At 51.2% G+C, this 16,752-nt stretch overlaps 1 protein-coding gene and 1 pseudogene across 2 annotated transcripts in view; both read right to left on the bottom strand.

Moving 5' to 3' along the window:
* Positions 1–16,752, bottom strand: part of DOP1B (DOP1 leucine zipper like protein B) — a gene marked incomplete at both ends in the record, with an annotated part of 73,473 nt that overhangs the window by 1,671 nt on the left and 55,050 nt on the right. Inside the window, 11 exons of the mRNA XM_084232754.1 lie at positions 713–871; positions 1,985–2,153; positions 2,438–2,566; positions 2,975–3,036; positions 3,964–4,110; positions 4,196–4,305; positions 4,489–4,568; positions 6,575–6,719; positions 8,342–8,408; positions 8,771–8,875; positions 10,154–10,209. Of these exons, the coding sequence (XP_084088880.1) occupies positions 713–871; positions 1,985–2,153; positions 2,438–2,566; positions 2,975–3,036; positions 3,964–4,110; positions 4,196–4,305; positions 4,489–4,568; positions 6,575–6,719; positions 8,342–8,408; positions 8,771–8,875; positions 10,154–10,209 (1,229 nt within the window). The remainder of the gene's footprint in view (positions 1–712; positions 872–1,984; positions 2,154–2,437; positions 2,567–2,974; positions 3,037–3,963; positions 4,111–4,195; positions 4,306–4,488; positions 4,569–6,574; positions 6,720–8,341; positions 8,409–8,770; positions 8,876–10,153; positions 10,210–16,752) is intronic.
* Positions 11,536–12,015, bottom strand: LOC311169868 (small ribosomal subunit protein uS13-like; annotated as a pseudogene). Its single transcript has one exon. The product of its transcript is annotated as a small ribosomal subunit protein uS13-like (transcript).

Raw genomic sequence — 16,752 nt, 5'->3', positions numbered from 1 at the left:
GGCCTGTCCCCCTTGTTACAGCATTACACAGCACAGTTTCTCTGCCCTAAAAGTCCCATTTTGTGCATCCCTCTCCCGATGCTCAACAGCCACTGATCTTTTTACTGTCCCCATCACCTGCCATTTCCAGAATGTCACATCATGGAATTGTATGGCATGAGGCCTCTGCAGACTGGCTTCCTCCACTTAGCAGTATACATTTAAAGAGAATCTGGTTTTTAACCACTAACATTTATATATGATTACTCTCCTTAGGGGGATGGGAGACAGAAGCAGCACTAGGGGCCAGACATGAAATTAAACATGTGAGCAGCTGTGTTAAGCTTACAGGAAATGCAAGCCTAGGGGGCAACATGAACTGAGACAGCATACTCCATCTATTCATGTAATTGAAAACAGACAAAAAATGCTACACCAATGTAGCAAGGACCACCAGTGGGTGGCTCTCATTCTATAAACATTAAGTAGCAAAACCCATCATGTGCACGCGCACGCACGCACGCACGCACGCACGCACGCACACACACACACACACACACCCAACCATCATATGGTGAGCCAAACTCATGAAGCCACAGAGGGAGCAAGAGATCTGAAACTGGGGACTCCACGCTGAGGTGTCTCGTGCACTGTCCAGGAAAGCAGAAATCAAAGTGTTCACTAGGAAAAAAAAGGACCCACTTCAAAGAGGATATGGTCTCATCTGACTTACATCTGAAACAAGGGCATCTTGTCAGGTGGAAAAGAAAGTGCCGTATCCAAGAACTTGCAAGCTGCCAAGTACAAATCGGGGGCTATCTCCCCCACATCAGAGACTGTAGCTTTGGTCCTGCTGATTTTATTGCTGTTTCTGTAAATTTGCAAAGACATTCTTGTTATAAAATCATTCACGCTTGCTCTGGTCCATTTGCCTATGAAATGTCCATAAGAAGGGTTTTCCTTGTAAGAAATGTTCAAAATAACAGACCCTTTGGTCCCCTTGGAGGCGCAGGGGTTAAGTCTCAGGGTTATCAAGCTATTGCCAGCCACTGTGGTCTGAGTTCGATGCCTGGCCAAGGAGCTGACCCACATGGTGCAGCAGACCTCTCCTGTCTACCCGCCGTTCCCCTCAGCAGTGTCTTTCAGTGGCTCCGCCTGTTCTGCTCCCCACTCTGTCTCTGGTGAATCCTCTCACCCCCTGCACCTCTGGCCTACACCCCAATTCTTATATGCATTAATAAATAAAATAAATCTTAAAACAAAAAACAACAAAATAACAGACCCCTAACAAGTACTTCAAGAAATTCTAGTCCGCGTGAGCTGACCCCTACAAGGTATGGCACCACCCCCTGACCAGCTTTCACATTAGTGCTCAGACCAAGGGCTACTCACACCAGTGGGTCAAGATAGTCCTTCAGCTCCTTTTCCAGCCGTTTGAATGTCTGAATCTTAAAAGAAAACATGCATTCCAGTTACCATCACAGAGCAAGTGAAGCTGACTGTCTAAGACTTTTATGTCCAGAGAAAATAGCAAAGAATAACACAGAGGACAAATTGGCTGGACTCTCTGGCAGTGGAGAGATCAAACAGGATGACAGAGAAGGTACTCTCACTTCACCAGGGCTGGCCATGTGCTACCAACTTGTCTCTGACATTCTGCAGTTAAAATTAGCTACCTATGGGCCTCTCTGTGGCGCAGGGGTTAAAGTCTCAGCACTGTCAAGCTATCGCCAGCCATTGCAGCACGAGTTCAATCCCAGGCCAGGGAGCTAACCCACATGGCGCAGACCTCGCCTGTCTCGCCCGCTGCTCCCCTCAGCAGTGGATTTCAGTAGATCCGCCTGCTCTGCTCCCCATTCTGTCTCTGGTGAGTCCTCTCACCCCTTGCACTCCCACACCTCTGGCCCACATCCCAGCTCTTGCATGCATAAATAATCTTTTTAAAAAATAGCTTCATATGACATTGGAGATGATTCCTGGGAGAAGTACCTTGAAAAGCTCCAACTTTGCTTTTAAGAGTGAAATGTCTGTACTTACTAATTCAGAGACCATTATTGGCCACAGGGAAGTCAGATGTTGAGGAGATATTCTTAGCAGCAAAACTCTGAAAAAAAGAAACATCTGGGCAGCACCTATGGATGTCTGTCCCACTCTGAGATTGTCTGTCAGGCGTTCTAAAGAAAGAAGATTTTAAAGATATCAAACAAATGTGCAGCTTGGGTTATTTTTGTTACATAAAGAAGAAAAAGAAACTTGTAACTGCTTTGACATTTGACAACAGCCTAGCATAAGCAGCAGGGGTGGGGCCTGTATCCACACCCGCCTTTACCCCTGCGCCTTCTCTTTGCGAAGGAGGGCAGTGCGTGGCCTGCCTGGAGGAAGGCTCCCTCTGCCCTAATGAGCAGCTTGCAGCTGGCCCCGGGATGTGGGCTGGGGCAGGCCAGGCCGGCCATCCTACCTTGTATCAGGGGCAGGTAAAGGTGGTACTGGTCCAGTTCGCCACTGAAGACGGCAAAAGCCTGGCGCTTGAGCAGCATGGCTTTTTGTGAAAGACCTGAGAACAGCTTCAAAGAGCTGCTGGGCATATCTAGAACAAACACAGCCAACAAGTCCATTCAGTGAGAAGCTACATTAGAGCACATGTCTGGAAGCGCCTGCTAGGGTAATTCTTCCCCAGAGGAAATGCGTGATCTCCTAGGGCATGTGGCTGCTATTTGCACAGTTATCTGTGAAAACACTTAGGTCTTTAGCGAGACTCACTGGCAGGGCATTAGAAGAGGGTATGAGGCATAAATCACGGGCAGCTTATCGTCACTGCAGCACTTCTCTGCCACGAGCTAGGCAGAGGCCTTCTGCTTGGTTCTGCATGTCCTGGACACCACGCTCCAGCCTGTGCTGAGGTGGCTCCGGAGAGGCCCTGAGCTGCACAGTGAGAGCTGATGATGTGGCCTGGGGCCCTGAAGTGTGACTTCTGGGCAAGTGACATGGAACTTACTCATTAAGTCTTTAAATGTCGTTCTCTCATGAGTCAAGAGATGGTCAATGATGGCCTTCCAACTGGGCATTAAAAAAAAAAAAGCAAAATTAATTAAATAGACAAAGGATGAGAATCATATGAAAAGCATCAAAACAAGAACACGTCCCTGTAAGATTTACTAAAAACTGCATTCTGAAGGTGGTGAAACGAATAGAGCTTTTATCAGAGGAAAAGCTAACTGCACACTTTCCATCTATATCTCAATACTGGGGTGAGTTTCGGAAGGAGGAGCCTTGCAAGGGCTCGTTTCAGCTCACTGTAAAGCAAACAGCAGCTGGCCAGAAAGCTGGGCTGGCTCCAGGATCTCTCTTGAATACACCCCCCCGCAGGATGACGTGTACATACTTCTGTTGATGAGAAACGGGGGGCAGTGAACACAAACACCACTGGTATTCACTGGGACCCCCCCAAAAGCCGATGGAACTACAGGTCAGAAGCGACAGGGCTCTGCTGGGGGATGAACACTCAGGCTGGACCGAAAAGCCGACCCAGCCACGACCTCTTGCCCCGCCTTCAGTCAGGTCCTGTCAGGTCAGGGGACAGTCACCGAGTGGCGGTGCTGACCTTCAAGGACAGCCCGCACTTGCGTCTCCGCGCTTGTCCGCTGCCCACACGGCACCTGGCCTGCTGCAAGGTCTGAGAGAAGCCATGGTGAGGCCCAGGAAGGGACAAGGACCCCAGGTGTCGCCAGTGGACTCTGTCACCTCAATGGCCGTCAAATGTTTTATGACTGTGAGAGAAAGCGTGCTGGCCTGTGCCAGGGAACCCCACGCGCCTCAGGAACAGCGTGCTCTGCTAGTTACACAACATCCTTTTTGACAACGAAGGGAATCTTTCTGAGCTTGTGACAGAACGTCCTGCGGGCCGGTGGACGCTAACTCTGCTCTCACCCAACCCCGTCTCCACCTGGAGACTCGCCCGCACTTGCCCTGGGCAGCGCCACTTACTGTGCGCAGGCCGTGTCCATGCGGAAGAAGCCGGGGTCCAAGAACAACTCCAGGACTTCCTTCTTCCAGGCTCGTTTGGTGTAGGCGTAGCCGCTCAGGGCGCTCAGCAGCTGAGAGCCAGCCCGGAAGCTGGGAATATTGCAGGCCCTGGTGGGTAGGGGAGGGACAGGGTCCAGGGTCAAGGTCAGAGATGGAGGAAAACCACTGGATTCGTGTGAGGACAAGACATTACCTGTGGTTGCGTAAGTAAGGAAACACGTAATAAAGCAGACGGGAGATCAAAGGCACCGCTTTTTCCTTCTCATCACTTCGGTAGACCATGTCCAGGAGCGAGGCCAGGATCTGAAAGAATGAGACTGTCAGAAATCAAATCTTCTGAAGCTGGAGAATAAAACACCCAGTCCTCAAGGAAGCCCCTGAAAGAAACCTTCCCGGGCAGCCAGAGGTCAAGACTGACTTCCGGGCTCCCTGCCCCAGGACGGGCCGCCTTCTGGAAGCTTCGGGTCAGCCGGCGTGTGCACTTACCTCCGCCAGGAGGGCGAGGGCCTGCGTGCTGTACACCGAAGGCGTAGACGCAGACACCATGGCTGACGTGGCGGCGGCATCTGCCAATGGAGAGGGGGGTCACTGCCCCAAACTCAGCCCGTGCATCTGGGGCCCAGGCCCCTCATGACAGTGACTCCCGCAGGTAACGCAGGGGTCCGCTGCAGCAACTGGGGACCTGGCTATTGTGAGCAGCTGACTGGCCTCAAACTCACAGCCTCCTTCCCCATTTCCACCCTCCTCATCAGTCGTGCCACCGCCACCTGGAGGATCTGTGGGACGTCCTGGCCCATGACCCCCTGAACGCCACTGCGCCAGCAGGCTTTCTCTCTGTGCCCACTGGTCCACCCAGTGCCCCATCAGACCCTCGACCTCACCAGCATCCAACATCACCACGTCCTGCAGCCAACTCAGAGCGTGTCTTGTCTTTTCTGCTCCCTCCCTCCCAGAACCCTGTCCTTGCACAGGTCTCTGACCCCTTTGGTCTCCCCACCTTACCTGCCCCTCAGCTCGTCGGGGCCTGCCCTTCTCTCTACCCACACCCACGTCTGCCCCCACCTCACAAACATGCTGAACACTTCGGCTCCTCTGTCTCTAAGTCCTCATCTATAAAAATGCGATGCTGGCTAAGTCCCAGGATCTGCCTTAGAGTCTTGTGCAGCTCAACGATCTGCAGCAGCCACACCGCCATGACGCGGATCTTATTGCCTCAGACCGTGACTCATGAGAGGGCCTCGGCCATCAGGTAACCCCACTGCAAGCCCCAGGCGCCACCCACCTTTCCCAGCCTCCAGATTTCATTTTTTACTTCCTCCCTTGAGGACCAGAAATACTTCTCAGACAGCCCCGCCTCACGTTGTAGTAAGAAAGTCCATGCAGTTAAAGGGGACATGTCAGTTTTGTCACTATGGGTCATGAACCCAGGACATTTACATCCATGCTCTCGTCTCTGCCTACTCATTTTTGTTTTCTAACTATATTCACTTCAAAACCTTTACCAGGGGCCTCCCTGATGGTGCAAGGGGTTAAGATACAACCTATGAAGCTATCCACAGCCACTGCTACACAAGTTCAATCCCCGGCCAGGGAGATACCCACATGGCGCAGCAGACCTCTCCTGACTCCCCTGCTGCTCCCCCAGCAGTGTATTTCAGTAGATCTGCCTGTTATGTTCCCCGCTCTGTCTCTGGGGAATCCTCTCCCCCTCCCCACACCTCTGTCCTATACCCCAGCTCTTGTATGCATAAATAAATAAAATAAATCTTAAAAAAAAAAACAAAGACATGGTTCTTTTCTGGAGTGGTGGCAGCCCCAGCAACCCAGCAGCTCTGCGGTCACCCTTCTCCCAGGTTCCCAGACGGATCAAACCAGGCCTCCTCCTCCCCAGCAAAGGCACAGAGGGCCAGACCAGGGAAGGGGTCTGGGTGCTCATCTCAGATGGAAAGATTCAGGACACTCCAATGGAGGCCCAAAGTCTGGGGCTCCAGCTTCTTATCCTGGAAGGGGGACAGGGCTTAGGGGTTCTTTGCAGAATGGAGAGGCAAGCAGTCGCCTCCATCTGGTGGCAGGGAGCTGGGACAGAGGCCAACAGGGGTCCATCTGTTGTCCGGGTTCTGCCAGCATCTCAGCACAGGCTGAGCTGGGGCGGATAGAGGACAGATGTCTGGTGTGGGGCTCCTCAGGGCAAGATGGAAAGGGCCCCTTCAGGAGAGTGGGGAGTTGGGGTTTTGTATTCCTTTTAAGGTTTCTGATTTCCCCCACTTCTTAAACTTTTGTGGACTGGGGGTTCAGGGTGGGGGCGATAGGTGGCCAGGCCTCCCGGTCATCACTCATCAAAGTTCTGATTTGGGAGGAAGCTGAGGCCAAGTACTTGTTTAATTTTCCAGCCAAGTCAACCTGGACCAACAGGCTCTCTGGGAAGCCCAGCCTTTCAACATCTCCATGGCCTCCTTCTACTGAGACGCCCCTGGGTGTGGCTCATCTGGTGGCCTCCCCATGCTATCCCACCAAGAGGATCTGGAGCCCCACCAGCTGGCAGTGGACTACTTGCTGACCCTCCTGCACCTACCATGCAAGTCTTCCTCAGCATCAGATCCTTCTAGAGGGAGCTGAGGCTGGGCCTTCACTTCCAGGTTTCTGCTTAGCCAGCTGGTTTGTTCCAAGGAAGAGCCGGCGATATTTCCCAAAGCTTCCAGGATCTTCTGAGTGACATCCTGAGCGTGAAGAGGGAGGAAGTTAGTAAAAGCACCTATAGTGTCTGAAGCGCTGTTTCAGAGAAATATGACACAAAACCCCACCGCAGACCACAGAGGACACTTTCGAGGAACCACATTGGAAGGTAAAACAAACAAGCTAATAGGGCTATCAACGTGTGATGCACATAATTATCCGCGAGCTTTGGCCTTTCCTCTTTGTACTAAGTCTCTGAGATCCAACGTGCGTCCTACAGGACAGCACACTCCTTCCAGGCGAGCCACATCTCAGGCACTCAGCAGCCATGCGTGGCTCGGTGGCTACTGTCCAGGCCGACGCAGGTGAGCAGACAGGTAGTCAGCTGCTTGCTTCCGGGCTTCTTAGGACCCTGGGTTCTTGCTAGAAATGTGCCTTTCAATAGCGTAATGAGCAACAATATACAAACTGCCTGGGTGGGGTGAACTGGGGCCACCACATCATGAGCACAGTTGGGAAGGAACCTGGTGGAGCCCCTGTGGTAATGAGGCAAAAACACTGAGGACTTCCCAGCAGCACTGTCAGATATCACAGGTGAGAGTGCTGGGGCCCTTGACACCTGAGGGCAGGAGTCCCGATTTCACTTCCAGGGCTGGCACACAGCTGTGCTTTGGGAGGCGGGGGGGGGGGGGGGGAGCACTCCGGGAGGGGCGTGGTGATGATGGCAATGATGGGGTGGAGGTTTCCAGGGGCAGCCACCTCACATGCAGAGGTGTCGGTGGCCCTGGAACTTAAGAGTCAGAACCCGGGGAGCACAGGCGAGAAGCAGGGGCCCAGCTGGGCTCCCAAGCAAAGGTGCTGAGGAGACATGTACTGGCTGCAGCAGTGGACGTGATGCCTGTGGCCAGGCCGGGTCAGAAGCCCGGAGCGAGTTGCCGGCTGCAGGCAGTGGCCGCAGGGTAAGATTAGTTGGGGCATGAGCTGCACAGGGACAGGCAGTCGCTGCTTCTTAATGGCGCTTTCTTCTTGACACATTGAAGCCAACGGAGCTGCCTGGATTTCCTCATTACAGTGGGGCTTCAGGAGCTGGAGAGACCTGTCACCAGCGCCAGCTCATGCATGATCAGCAGTGAGACCATCAAAGCCATAGAACTCACACACCAGGATCCCTGGAGGCAAAGCGCCTCAGCAGTGATTACAAAGGCAGCGCTTTGCTCACATCTTTTGTCCTACTCCGGAGCTGGCTTCCTCTACTCTGAGGAGACTGCCCTTTTCCGAGGGGTGGGTTTTACTTTTAATTTTCAGAATCCTGCAAGCTTCCTAGGAGTACAGATTTCCTCCCTTACTGAGGCGGGGAAAAGAAAGGGTTTAAGAAACGAAACTGTGATCTAGATTTATCGTTCCTGTTATGCTGAGAGTCAGCCCCCACACACTTGGCGAGTGCGGCCAAGCGTCTTGCCAACTGCACAGCAGACAGCTCCTGCCTGACACAAGGAACCTCGTGGGAGACCAGCCACGGGGGCCTCTACACAAAGTAACAGAGGATGTTTGACCTGGGAACAAACACAAATCTCAGATCCAACCAGCCAGTGCTTATTATCTATGAGATCCCCTGAGAAGCAAACCTTGCTGGAGCCACAAGCTCACAAGCCTTCCCCATACAGACCTGCAGGTCTTTCTGATCCTTCTTGCTTTCCAGGTTGGGAGTTCTTGTTACAAAGTCATTCAGCATGCTGTTGAGAGACACCAGCTTCAGACTGAGAATGCTGCAGAGGGCTCCTGCGTGCCCTAGGGGTTGAGTCTCAGCGCCATCACCTCTATGACCTGAGTTCGATCCCCCACCAGGGAGCTGACCCACAGAGGACACAGCAGAGCTCTCCTGTCTCCCCCCAACAGTGTATTTCAGTCAATCTGCCTGTTTTCCGTGCCCCAGTCTGTCTCTGGCGAATCCTCTCACCCCTCCCCCGCACTTCTGACCACATCCCAGTTCTGTGCATAAATAAATCAATCTTAAAAAAAAAAAAGGATGATGCAGAAATAAAAGACTCCAGAAGAAAAAACAACAAGCACCTTGTGAATGTGGGGCCCCCCCTACCTGAGGAGCAGGAAGTGGCCAGGGGGAGCCAGGTTCAGCTGCACTGACTCCTTCAACACGCTCAGCAGAGAGGCGGAGTCCGCCTGCAGGGTGGTCACTGGGAGCCTGTTTGAAAAACCACACAGAAAAAAATACCCAACCATGAGCAAGTCAAAACAAAAGCATTTATTCAGCAGCACCTTTTATATCTAGGCGGCTGGGAGCAGAAGGGAAGCTATCATGTCCGACCCACCTATTTCTTCTTTACTAAGTTACCACACACACAGGTTAAGACTTGGCACTCTGGCAATAACCTGGAGCCCTGCTGCTGCACTCAGAGGTCTTGGTTTCCTGGTCCATAAATAAAAGGCTTAAATGAACCCACTGTTCCCTGGAGTTGTAACAGGGACACATGGGGTGGCAAAGGTAAGGTCAGGGGTCACCAGCCAGGAAGCTGCTCTCCAGGGGTTCTCAGGTCAGGCCTCCAGGACCAAGAGGAAGATTTGGGAGGGCTGCTGCAAAGCAAGGGGGAGGGGCAGGTACAGTACTCTGCCACACAGCCCCAGGGTCCCTGACTGCTGACCTTGGGCTGAGTGACCTCCCTGACAGGCATTGACACCACCCTGATAACTTGCTGCTGGTGTTACAACAGGTACTAGTCTTGCCAGGAGACACAGCAGCTCCTCAACTCCTGGAGGAAGAGCTGCAATGATTATGTGGGTGGAGGCGGCATCACTGCTCTGAACTTCACCCCACCAGGTCTTATGGGTTTATGGCCCCGGATCTACCTCCCTGCAGCTTCAGGATGTGCTGAATCAGCATCACGGTGGCAAGTGGCCTGGGCTCGCCAAGGAGCCCACGCTGGTTGCACGAGTTTCTCATGTGCGACTCCTGGGCATCTAAGCTTCCCTGGGGAGAGATCTGAGCCACCCACCCCCAATGTTGTAGCAGACAAGGTAGGGGGTCCGTGCTGCTGCAGGATGTGAACAGACCGAGCCAACCTCCTTTCCTCTAGAGAAACTCCTGGGGAAGTCCACCTCAGTACCCCCTGTGCTGACCTGGGACAGGTGTTCCACTCAGCAAACCTGGCAGAAGAGGTAGGAAGGCACCAAAAGCACCATTTCTCCCTTTTCTAAAGGCGGTCTTGAACACGTTCTTATTTTTTGTTGTTGACACGATCAATGCCGTGCTAGCGCTTTCTTAAAGTGTACCAGGCCCCTCTAAAGTTTTGCTGACAAAAGTGTTCAGCAAAACTGGTCAGCTCTCTGGAGAAGGCAAAGGAAGCTCAGCTGGGCATTGCCAGGCCTCGGGGAGAAACTGACACTGTGACCATAACCATGGTCGACGGCTCAGCAGCAGTTAATCAAAGTTACCAGTGACCGAGAAGTGTTCTGACAGCATTACCTCTGGACGAAAGCGTAGCAAAACTGCAGCACAGGAATGTCTGCCAGGGGTGATTTCTGAAAATTAAAACGAAACCCATTACTCCAAGTAGGTAGGGAAAAAGCTAACAAGGAGTTCAAATACACAAGGAAGCAGACTCTGTCTTCTAAGAAAGCAAAGGTTTTCAGCCCAGGAATCTTTCAAATACAAGACAAAAGAGGAAAAAAAAAAAAACCGAAAAAGTGGAAGTATAAACCAAGCTTCACAAAAACAAGCCAGTGTGAGGAGTTTCTCAATCATTTCTGCCCTCTTAGCGACTTCCCGTTACTCCTTCCCACTGCAGAGCTGTGACAGGAATCCAAGGAACGTCTGTATAACTGAGCCTCGCCACACCACGTGGGCCATGGTGAACGCACACGACTGCAGAGAGACAATAAGAAACCCCTGTTCTTAGCCTCATTAAGGAATTCCCTCAAACCCAACCCAGGAGCTTCCCCAAGTCCCAGGTGGCTGGGGTTTCAAAGTAGGCATTTTCCCCTTTACTGGCGAAAGGCTATTTGTAGAAGTTATAGAAATTGAGTTAATTAACTAAACTAACCACAAAATGTAATTTTGTTGTTGAATGGCTGAAAATCAGCCAGCCAGACAAGATGTTTTTTGTTGTTTTTTTCCACCTGAGATGAGACTAGAAGCTGTAGGTATTTGTGGAAATCAAGTACTGTGAAGGGTGAAACCGGAGGGCGTCACAGTCTGTGCCCAAGTGCTGCAGAGGCCCCTCCCTGCAGCACAGGGACCAGCCACACGCCTCAGGGCTGCTCCCCGCCCGAGACACCCGGGATCACCCCTCCCTGTGGGTGTCTTCAGGGTTAACTGCCATTGTATTTATTTGTGCACCAAGGAAGGGCAACCAGCCCTCGTGGCAACTGGGGGGACCCCAAGCAGCCCTCCCAGGCACTAGGCTGGCTCCGTCATCTGGCTCACAGGGTTGATTTTAGGTTGGCTTGTCTTTGATAGTCCTTTCCCAAACAGGATACAACTGTGCAAGGGCAAGACCCGCTTCAGCGTCCAGGCCTTCCCACCATCAATGGGCACGGTTGATTTTCAATAAACATGGAGGAAGGAAAGGATTTTCGTCAGAAGCCCAAAGAGGGCAGGGCCCCAGCAGGGCCACTGTGGTGCCACGAGCAGGAGGGGGGCTTCCGGGGAGGATCCCCATGGCAGGCAGTGCAGTTAAGAACTTGGTGGGTTTCTCACTAAGGGCTGAAAAGTGGCTGAGAGCACTTGGGATTCCAAGGCTCAGCCGTGGTGTTTACTGTCCTGAGTGTGAGGGCCTTCACACCTAAAAACAGTAACATTCCTTCCTTCCTTCCTTTTTTTTTTTTTTTTTAGGTGTATAAAACTATTTAGTAACAGACAGGCCTGCACATTTCCCTCTTCTTGGATATACCCAGTGCGGCCACGGCGCCCTGTGGTCTTGGTGTGCTGGCCTCTGACACGGAGTCCCCAGAAGTGGTGCAGCCCCCGGTGGGCCCGAATCTTCTTCAGCCGCTCCAGGTCTTCATGGAGCTTGTCGTCCAGACCATTGGCCAGGAGCTGGCTGTATTTCCCATCTCCCACGTCCTTCTGTCTGTTCAAGAACTAGTCAGGAATCTTGTATTGGCGGGATTCTACATCATGGTGATCACACGTGTCACCTCATCTGCTGTCAGCTCCTGGCCCTCTTGGTGAGGTCGATGTCTGCTTTCCTCAGCACCACGTGAGCATGTCTTCATGCCCACACCCTTAATTGTGGTGATGGCAAAGGCTATTTGCCGCTGCCCACTGATGCTGGTGTTGAGTACTTGCAAGATGTGCTGGAATTTCTCAGGGATCACTAGGGCCATGGCGGTGGCCGGGGCGGCTGTAGGCCTCCTGCGGAAGAGCACATTCCTTCCATTTGTTAGGACAATTTATTTTTTTTTTAATTAGGAGTCTGGCAAGACCGTCACAGAGTGAAGACACTGGGCTTGTGCAGGAAAATGGAACGGCCCAGGCTCTTCTCACCCGCCGCCGACAGCCTCTGCAGCCACCAGCTGCGGCCTTGCTTGCCTCCCAGCTGCACTACCCACACATGACACCATGCTGATGCGAAAAGCACTTGGGAGCGTGGGCATGAGCACCTTTGATTCTGGACACGGGCTGGGAGAGAGCATGGGCTTGTGCATATGTAAGTACAGATGCGTGGGCCGAGGACCTGGGGGACAAAGGGGAAACTGCGGGGTTTAGAGTCCTCAGTTGCTGCCTGCCTGCCTACGGTGAGTCCAGTCCCAAGTCAGCATTAAAGGCAGGTTAGAGAGGGGCCTCCCCGGTGGCGCAGTGGTTGAGCTCTGGGTTGCGAAGCTGCCCGTGGCCTCTGCGGCGCCGGTTCGATCCCCGGCTGCTCCCCGGCCACCAGAGGAGGGTCCCACATGGCGCGCAGACCTCTCCTGCCGCCCGCTGCTCCCCTCAGCAATGTCCTTCGATCCTTCTGCCTGCTCTGCTCCCCACTCTGGCTCTGGTGAATTCTCTCACCCTCCCGAGCTTCTGACTATACCCAGTGCATGTATAAACAAAACAAACAAACAAATAAATAAATAAAACATGCCTCTATTAAAAAAAAAATTATTAAAAAAAAAAAAAAAGGCAGGTTAGAGATACTGAAGGCTCCAAAATTCTCTTTGCCTGAATCAACAATGACCCTGCCCAGCCTGGGGTGGCTGCACAACAGCTCTCGCCTCCTCATCTTTCCAACTGAACTGCAGCCCAGCGAAGTCAGCCAACCTCAGAGAGAAATGGATGACGACCACAGACACCAGGAGCGATGACCTGGTGGAAAGGGCTAGGAAAACGGTAACTGAACTGTGTCTGTAGCCACACCAGGGCCTGCAGCCTGAGAGGGAGGGGCTGCTGTGTGGAGTCCCCGTGCACTGGTCAACTCTGGGCAAATACCTACATCAGGGACTGGGGACCTGGTGCAGCCCTGGAGAAGGGGTGCAAGACTGGAGAGCCATTGGAGGAGGGTGCAGGGGGTGATTCCGGTTTGAGCCTGAGGTTCCCGATCTAGAACAGCTGGAGTGAGGACCTCGAGGAGGGCCAGAGCATGTGACTTGTGACTCTGCATAGAAGAGGCTCCTATTTGCAGCCTGAGGCTGTGATAGTCACAATAGCTGCCTAACCTCCCTCCAGGGCCTAGACAGAAACAATGGATCGCTCTCACTCAGCAGAACTTAAACACCTGATCTCAGCAACAGGAGCCAGCACCAGGTGAGGCACCACAGCTGTAAAGCAAGAGAACAATTCCCGAGGTGTGGCCCAGTCTCCACCACAATCCTCACCCAGGGAGACACTAGTGCTCAACCAGTCGGGGGTGGGGGATGGCTGTCTTGAGAAGATGCCAGAAATTTTGGCCTAGGCGGGGGGGGGGGGGGGTGGGGGGGGGTGGTGGTCACTGTGGATCCCCATCTCACAACTTGGGTACCCACAGCACAGAAGGAGGTGCTTTCAGTCTCCTACTGCCCCAGAACCAGGACCCTGGCCATCCGAACAGGCACAAAAGAATTGGTGTGTGAAATAATAGATGGCTAAAGACGCTGAGCAACAAACCTGTGATTAGATGCAGCTTTTTTGGAAGAGGGCTATAAAGCCAATTTATTGTGAAAAGGAAAGTCCCTGTTACAACCCACAGGAACCAAAAATGAAGAGACAGAAGAACACGTCACAAATGCTCCAGCAAAAAATCCCTGAGAGATGTCTCAACTCAGCAGAACTGTGGAATGTGCCTGCAGGAGTTTAAGGCAGCAGTTGTGTTTATTGAATTAAGATAAAATAATGGATGATGAAAAACAAAAACAAAATAAACATCAAGGAAATGAAACCAGTAGAAGGAAAACTAATATTTCTAAAAATACTATAATCCAAATTTAAAAATACAACAGAGGGCCTCAGAGGTAGGCAAATGCAAGTAGTGAAGAGCGCTAATAAGCTTGAAAGCACAATAATATAGAGAACACACGGAAATAACAGAGAAAAAAGTGAATTTAAAAAATGGAAGCTGTGTAAGAGCCCTTGATGGTAATCTAAAGAGAAATAACATCCATATCATGGAGGTCCCAGAAGGACAAAGGCATAGAACATTTATTTAAAGAATTAATAGCTGCAAATCATCTCATTCTGGGAAATAAAACAAATGTTCTGATCCAAGAGGCCCGAAGATCTTTGATTTAAAAATGACTGTTCTACTGAAAGTGATAAATATTTAATACAATCCCCCTCAAAATATCAACTATCGTATTCAAAGACACTGAGCACAAAACATTAAAATCCATATGGAACCATCTCAGGATTGCTTCTGCAATCTTGAGAGAAAATGAGAGAAACTGGTGTCATGTTAACCGACTGTAAACTATACTACAAAGCCACAGTACTAAAAAGGCCATGGTACTGGCATAAAAACACACGTGGGCTAATGGAACAGAACTGAAGTCCTAGAACTATTCCACGCATGTATCAATACTTACTAGCTCATGATAATGGAGACACGACCACACAATGGCAAAAGGAGAAGCTCTTTAACAAGTAGCGCTGGGAAAACTGGGAGGCCACATGTAAAAGACTGAAGCTGGATCACGCTCTAATTCCATTCACAAGAACAGGTTAGACTTACATGCTGCTCGAGGCAGGACAGTGATGACCTTGATTCTTATCACCCATGAACACGTCGCCTCATGTCATGACCTAAATCCATGTTGTCTCGTCACCCACATTATCAGTCTTTCCTTCCTTAGTCAATTTCGAGGTGTCTGAATTTTTTGAAGCCATTTTGAATAGAATTATTTTCTTAATTTTTCTCCTCATTCATTATTTCTGTATAAAAATGCTATGGATTTTGTAACTTGGCTCTAGGTGAATTCAACTACTGTTTCTAATAGCTTTTTGGTGGAGTCTTCAGAGCTTTCTATACACAGCATCTCATCTGCAAATATCGACAGCTTCATTTCTCTTCCAGCCTGGATTCCTTTGATTTCCTGTTGTCTGACTGCTCCAGCTAAAACTTCTAACACTGGGGCCTCCCCCGTGGCGCAGCGGTTGAGCGCTGGGTTGCGAAGCTGCCCGCAGCCTCTGCGGCGCCGGTTCGATCCCCGGCTGCTCCCCGGCCACTGGAGGAGGGTCCCACATGGTGCGCAGACCTCTCCTGCCGCCCGCTGCTCCCCTCAGCAGTGTACTTCAGTCCTTCTGCCTGCTCTGCTCCCCGCTCTGGCTCTGGTGAGTTCTCTCGCCCTCCCGCGCTTCTGACTGTACCCAGTGCATGTATAAACAAAACAAACCAGCAAACAAATAAATAAAAGCATGCCTCTATAAAAAAAAAAAAAAACAAAAAAAAAAAAAAAAACTCGCCTAAAACTTCTAACACTGAATTAAACAGAAGAGGTGGGGTGGGCATCCTTGCCTTGTTCCCTATCTTTTTTTTTTTTTAAGATTTATTTATTTATGCATACAAGAACTGGGGTACAGGCCAGAAGTACAGGGGGAGAGGATTCACCAGAGACAGAGTGGGGAACAGAACAGGTAGATTGACTGAAACACACTGCTGAGGGGTGCAGCGGGGCAGTCAGGAGAGGTCTGCTGCGCCATGTGGGTGGTTCCCTGGCCAGGGAATTGAACTTGTGCTGCAGTGGCTGCCGAAAGCTTCATAGTTTGCATCTTAACCCCTTGCGCCACCAAGGAGGCCCACCTTGTTCCCTATCTTAAAGCGAAAGCTTTCAGCTTTCAGACATGAATATTTAAATAACAGTGGCCTATTGGGGTCATGGAATGCCTCTCTAAGATGACACTGAGGCAGACATGACAAAGGACCCAGCACAGAGAGGTGGCCAGGGTCAGGGGGAAGGCACTAGCGCCCACTGCCCCACTGCCCCTGCGAGGTCAGGAGCAGAGAGGGCTTTGGAAGGCGACCTAATCAAAGCTAGAACAGTGTATGTCCTTTGACCTAGTAACACCACACCTGATCATCTATCACACAATAAAAAAGGTCTTTTATTGTAGTAAAATAAACACAAGAAAATTGACCATTTTTACACTCTTTCAGCATACCGTTCAATGGCATTCAGTATATTCGTACTGTACAGCAACCATCAGTACATCCATCATGTTCAGAACTTTTTCATCATCTAAACAAGCTCTGGCCCCATTAAACCCTAACTCCCCCGCCCCTTCCCCAGCTGCTGGGCCCAGCGATCTACTTTCTGTCTCTACGTAGGACTGTGACTCCCCTAGGTGTGTCACAGACGTGGAATCAGTTTTTGTCTTTTTGTGACCGGTGTGTTTCACATACCGTAATGCTTTCAGGGGCCAGCCATGCTGTAGCCTGTGCCAAAGCTTCATTCCTTTTTAAGGCTGAGCACGATCCCAGTGCATACATATATACAGGCCTTTCGCTGAGTTATGAGGGGTTATATCCTGACAAACCTATTACAAGTTGAAGATATCCCAAGTGGAAGATGCATCTCATATACCTGGCCTACCGAACGCTACAGAGTCACCGCTTCGTCAGCCTCCAGCAAAACCCTCCAACACGAAGAAGCCCATTTGAAAATGAAGCGTGG

Source organism: Talpa europaea (assembly GCF_964194135.1).
Source record: "Talpa europaea genome assembly, chromosome: 4".
Taxonomy (NCBI): Eukaryota; Metazoa; Chordata; class Mammalia; order Eulipotyphla; family Talpidae; genus Talpa; species Talpa europaea.
The sequence above is the reverse complement of the archived record's forward strand: the minus strand, read 5'-3'. Positions and strand labels throughout refer to the sequence as shown.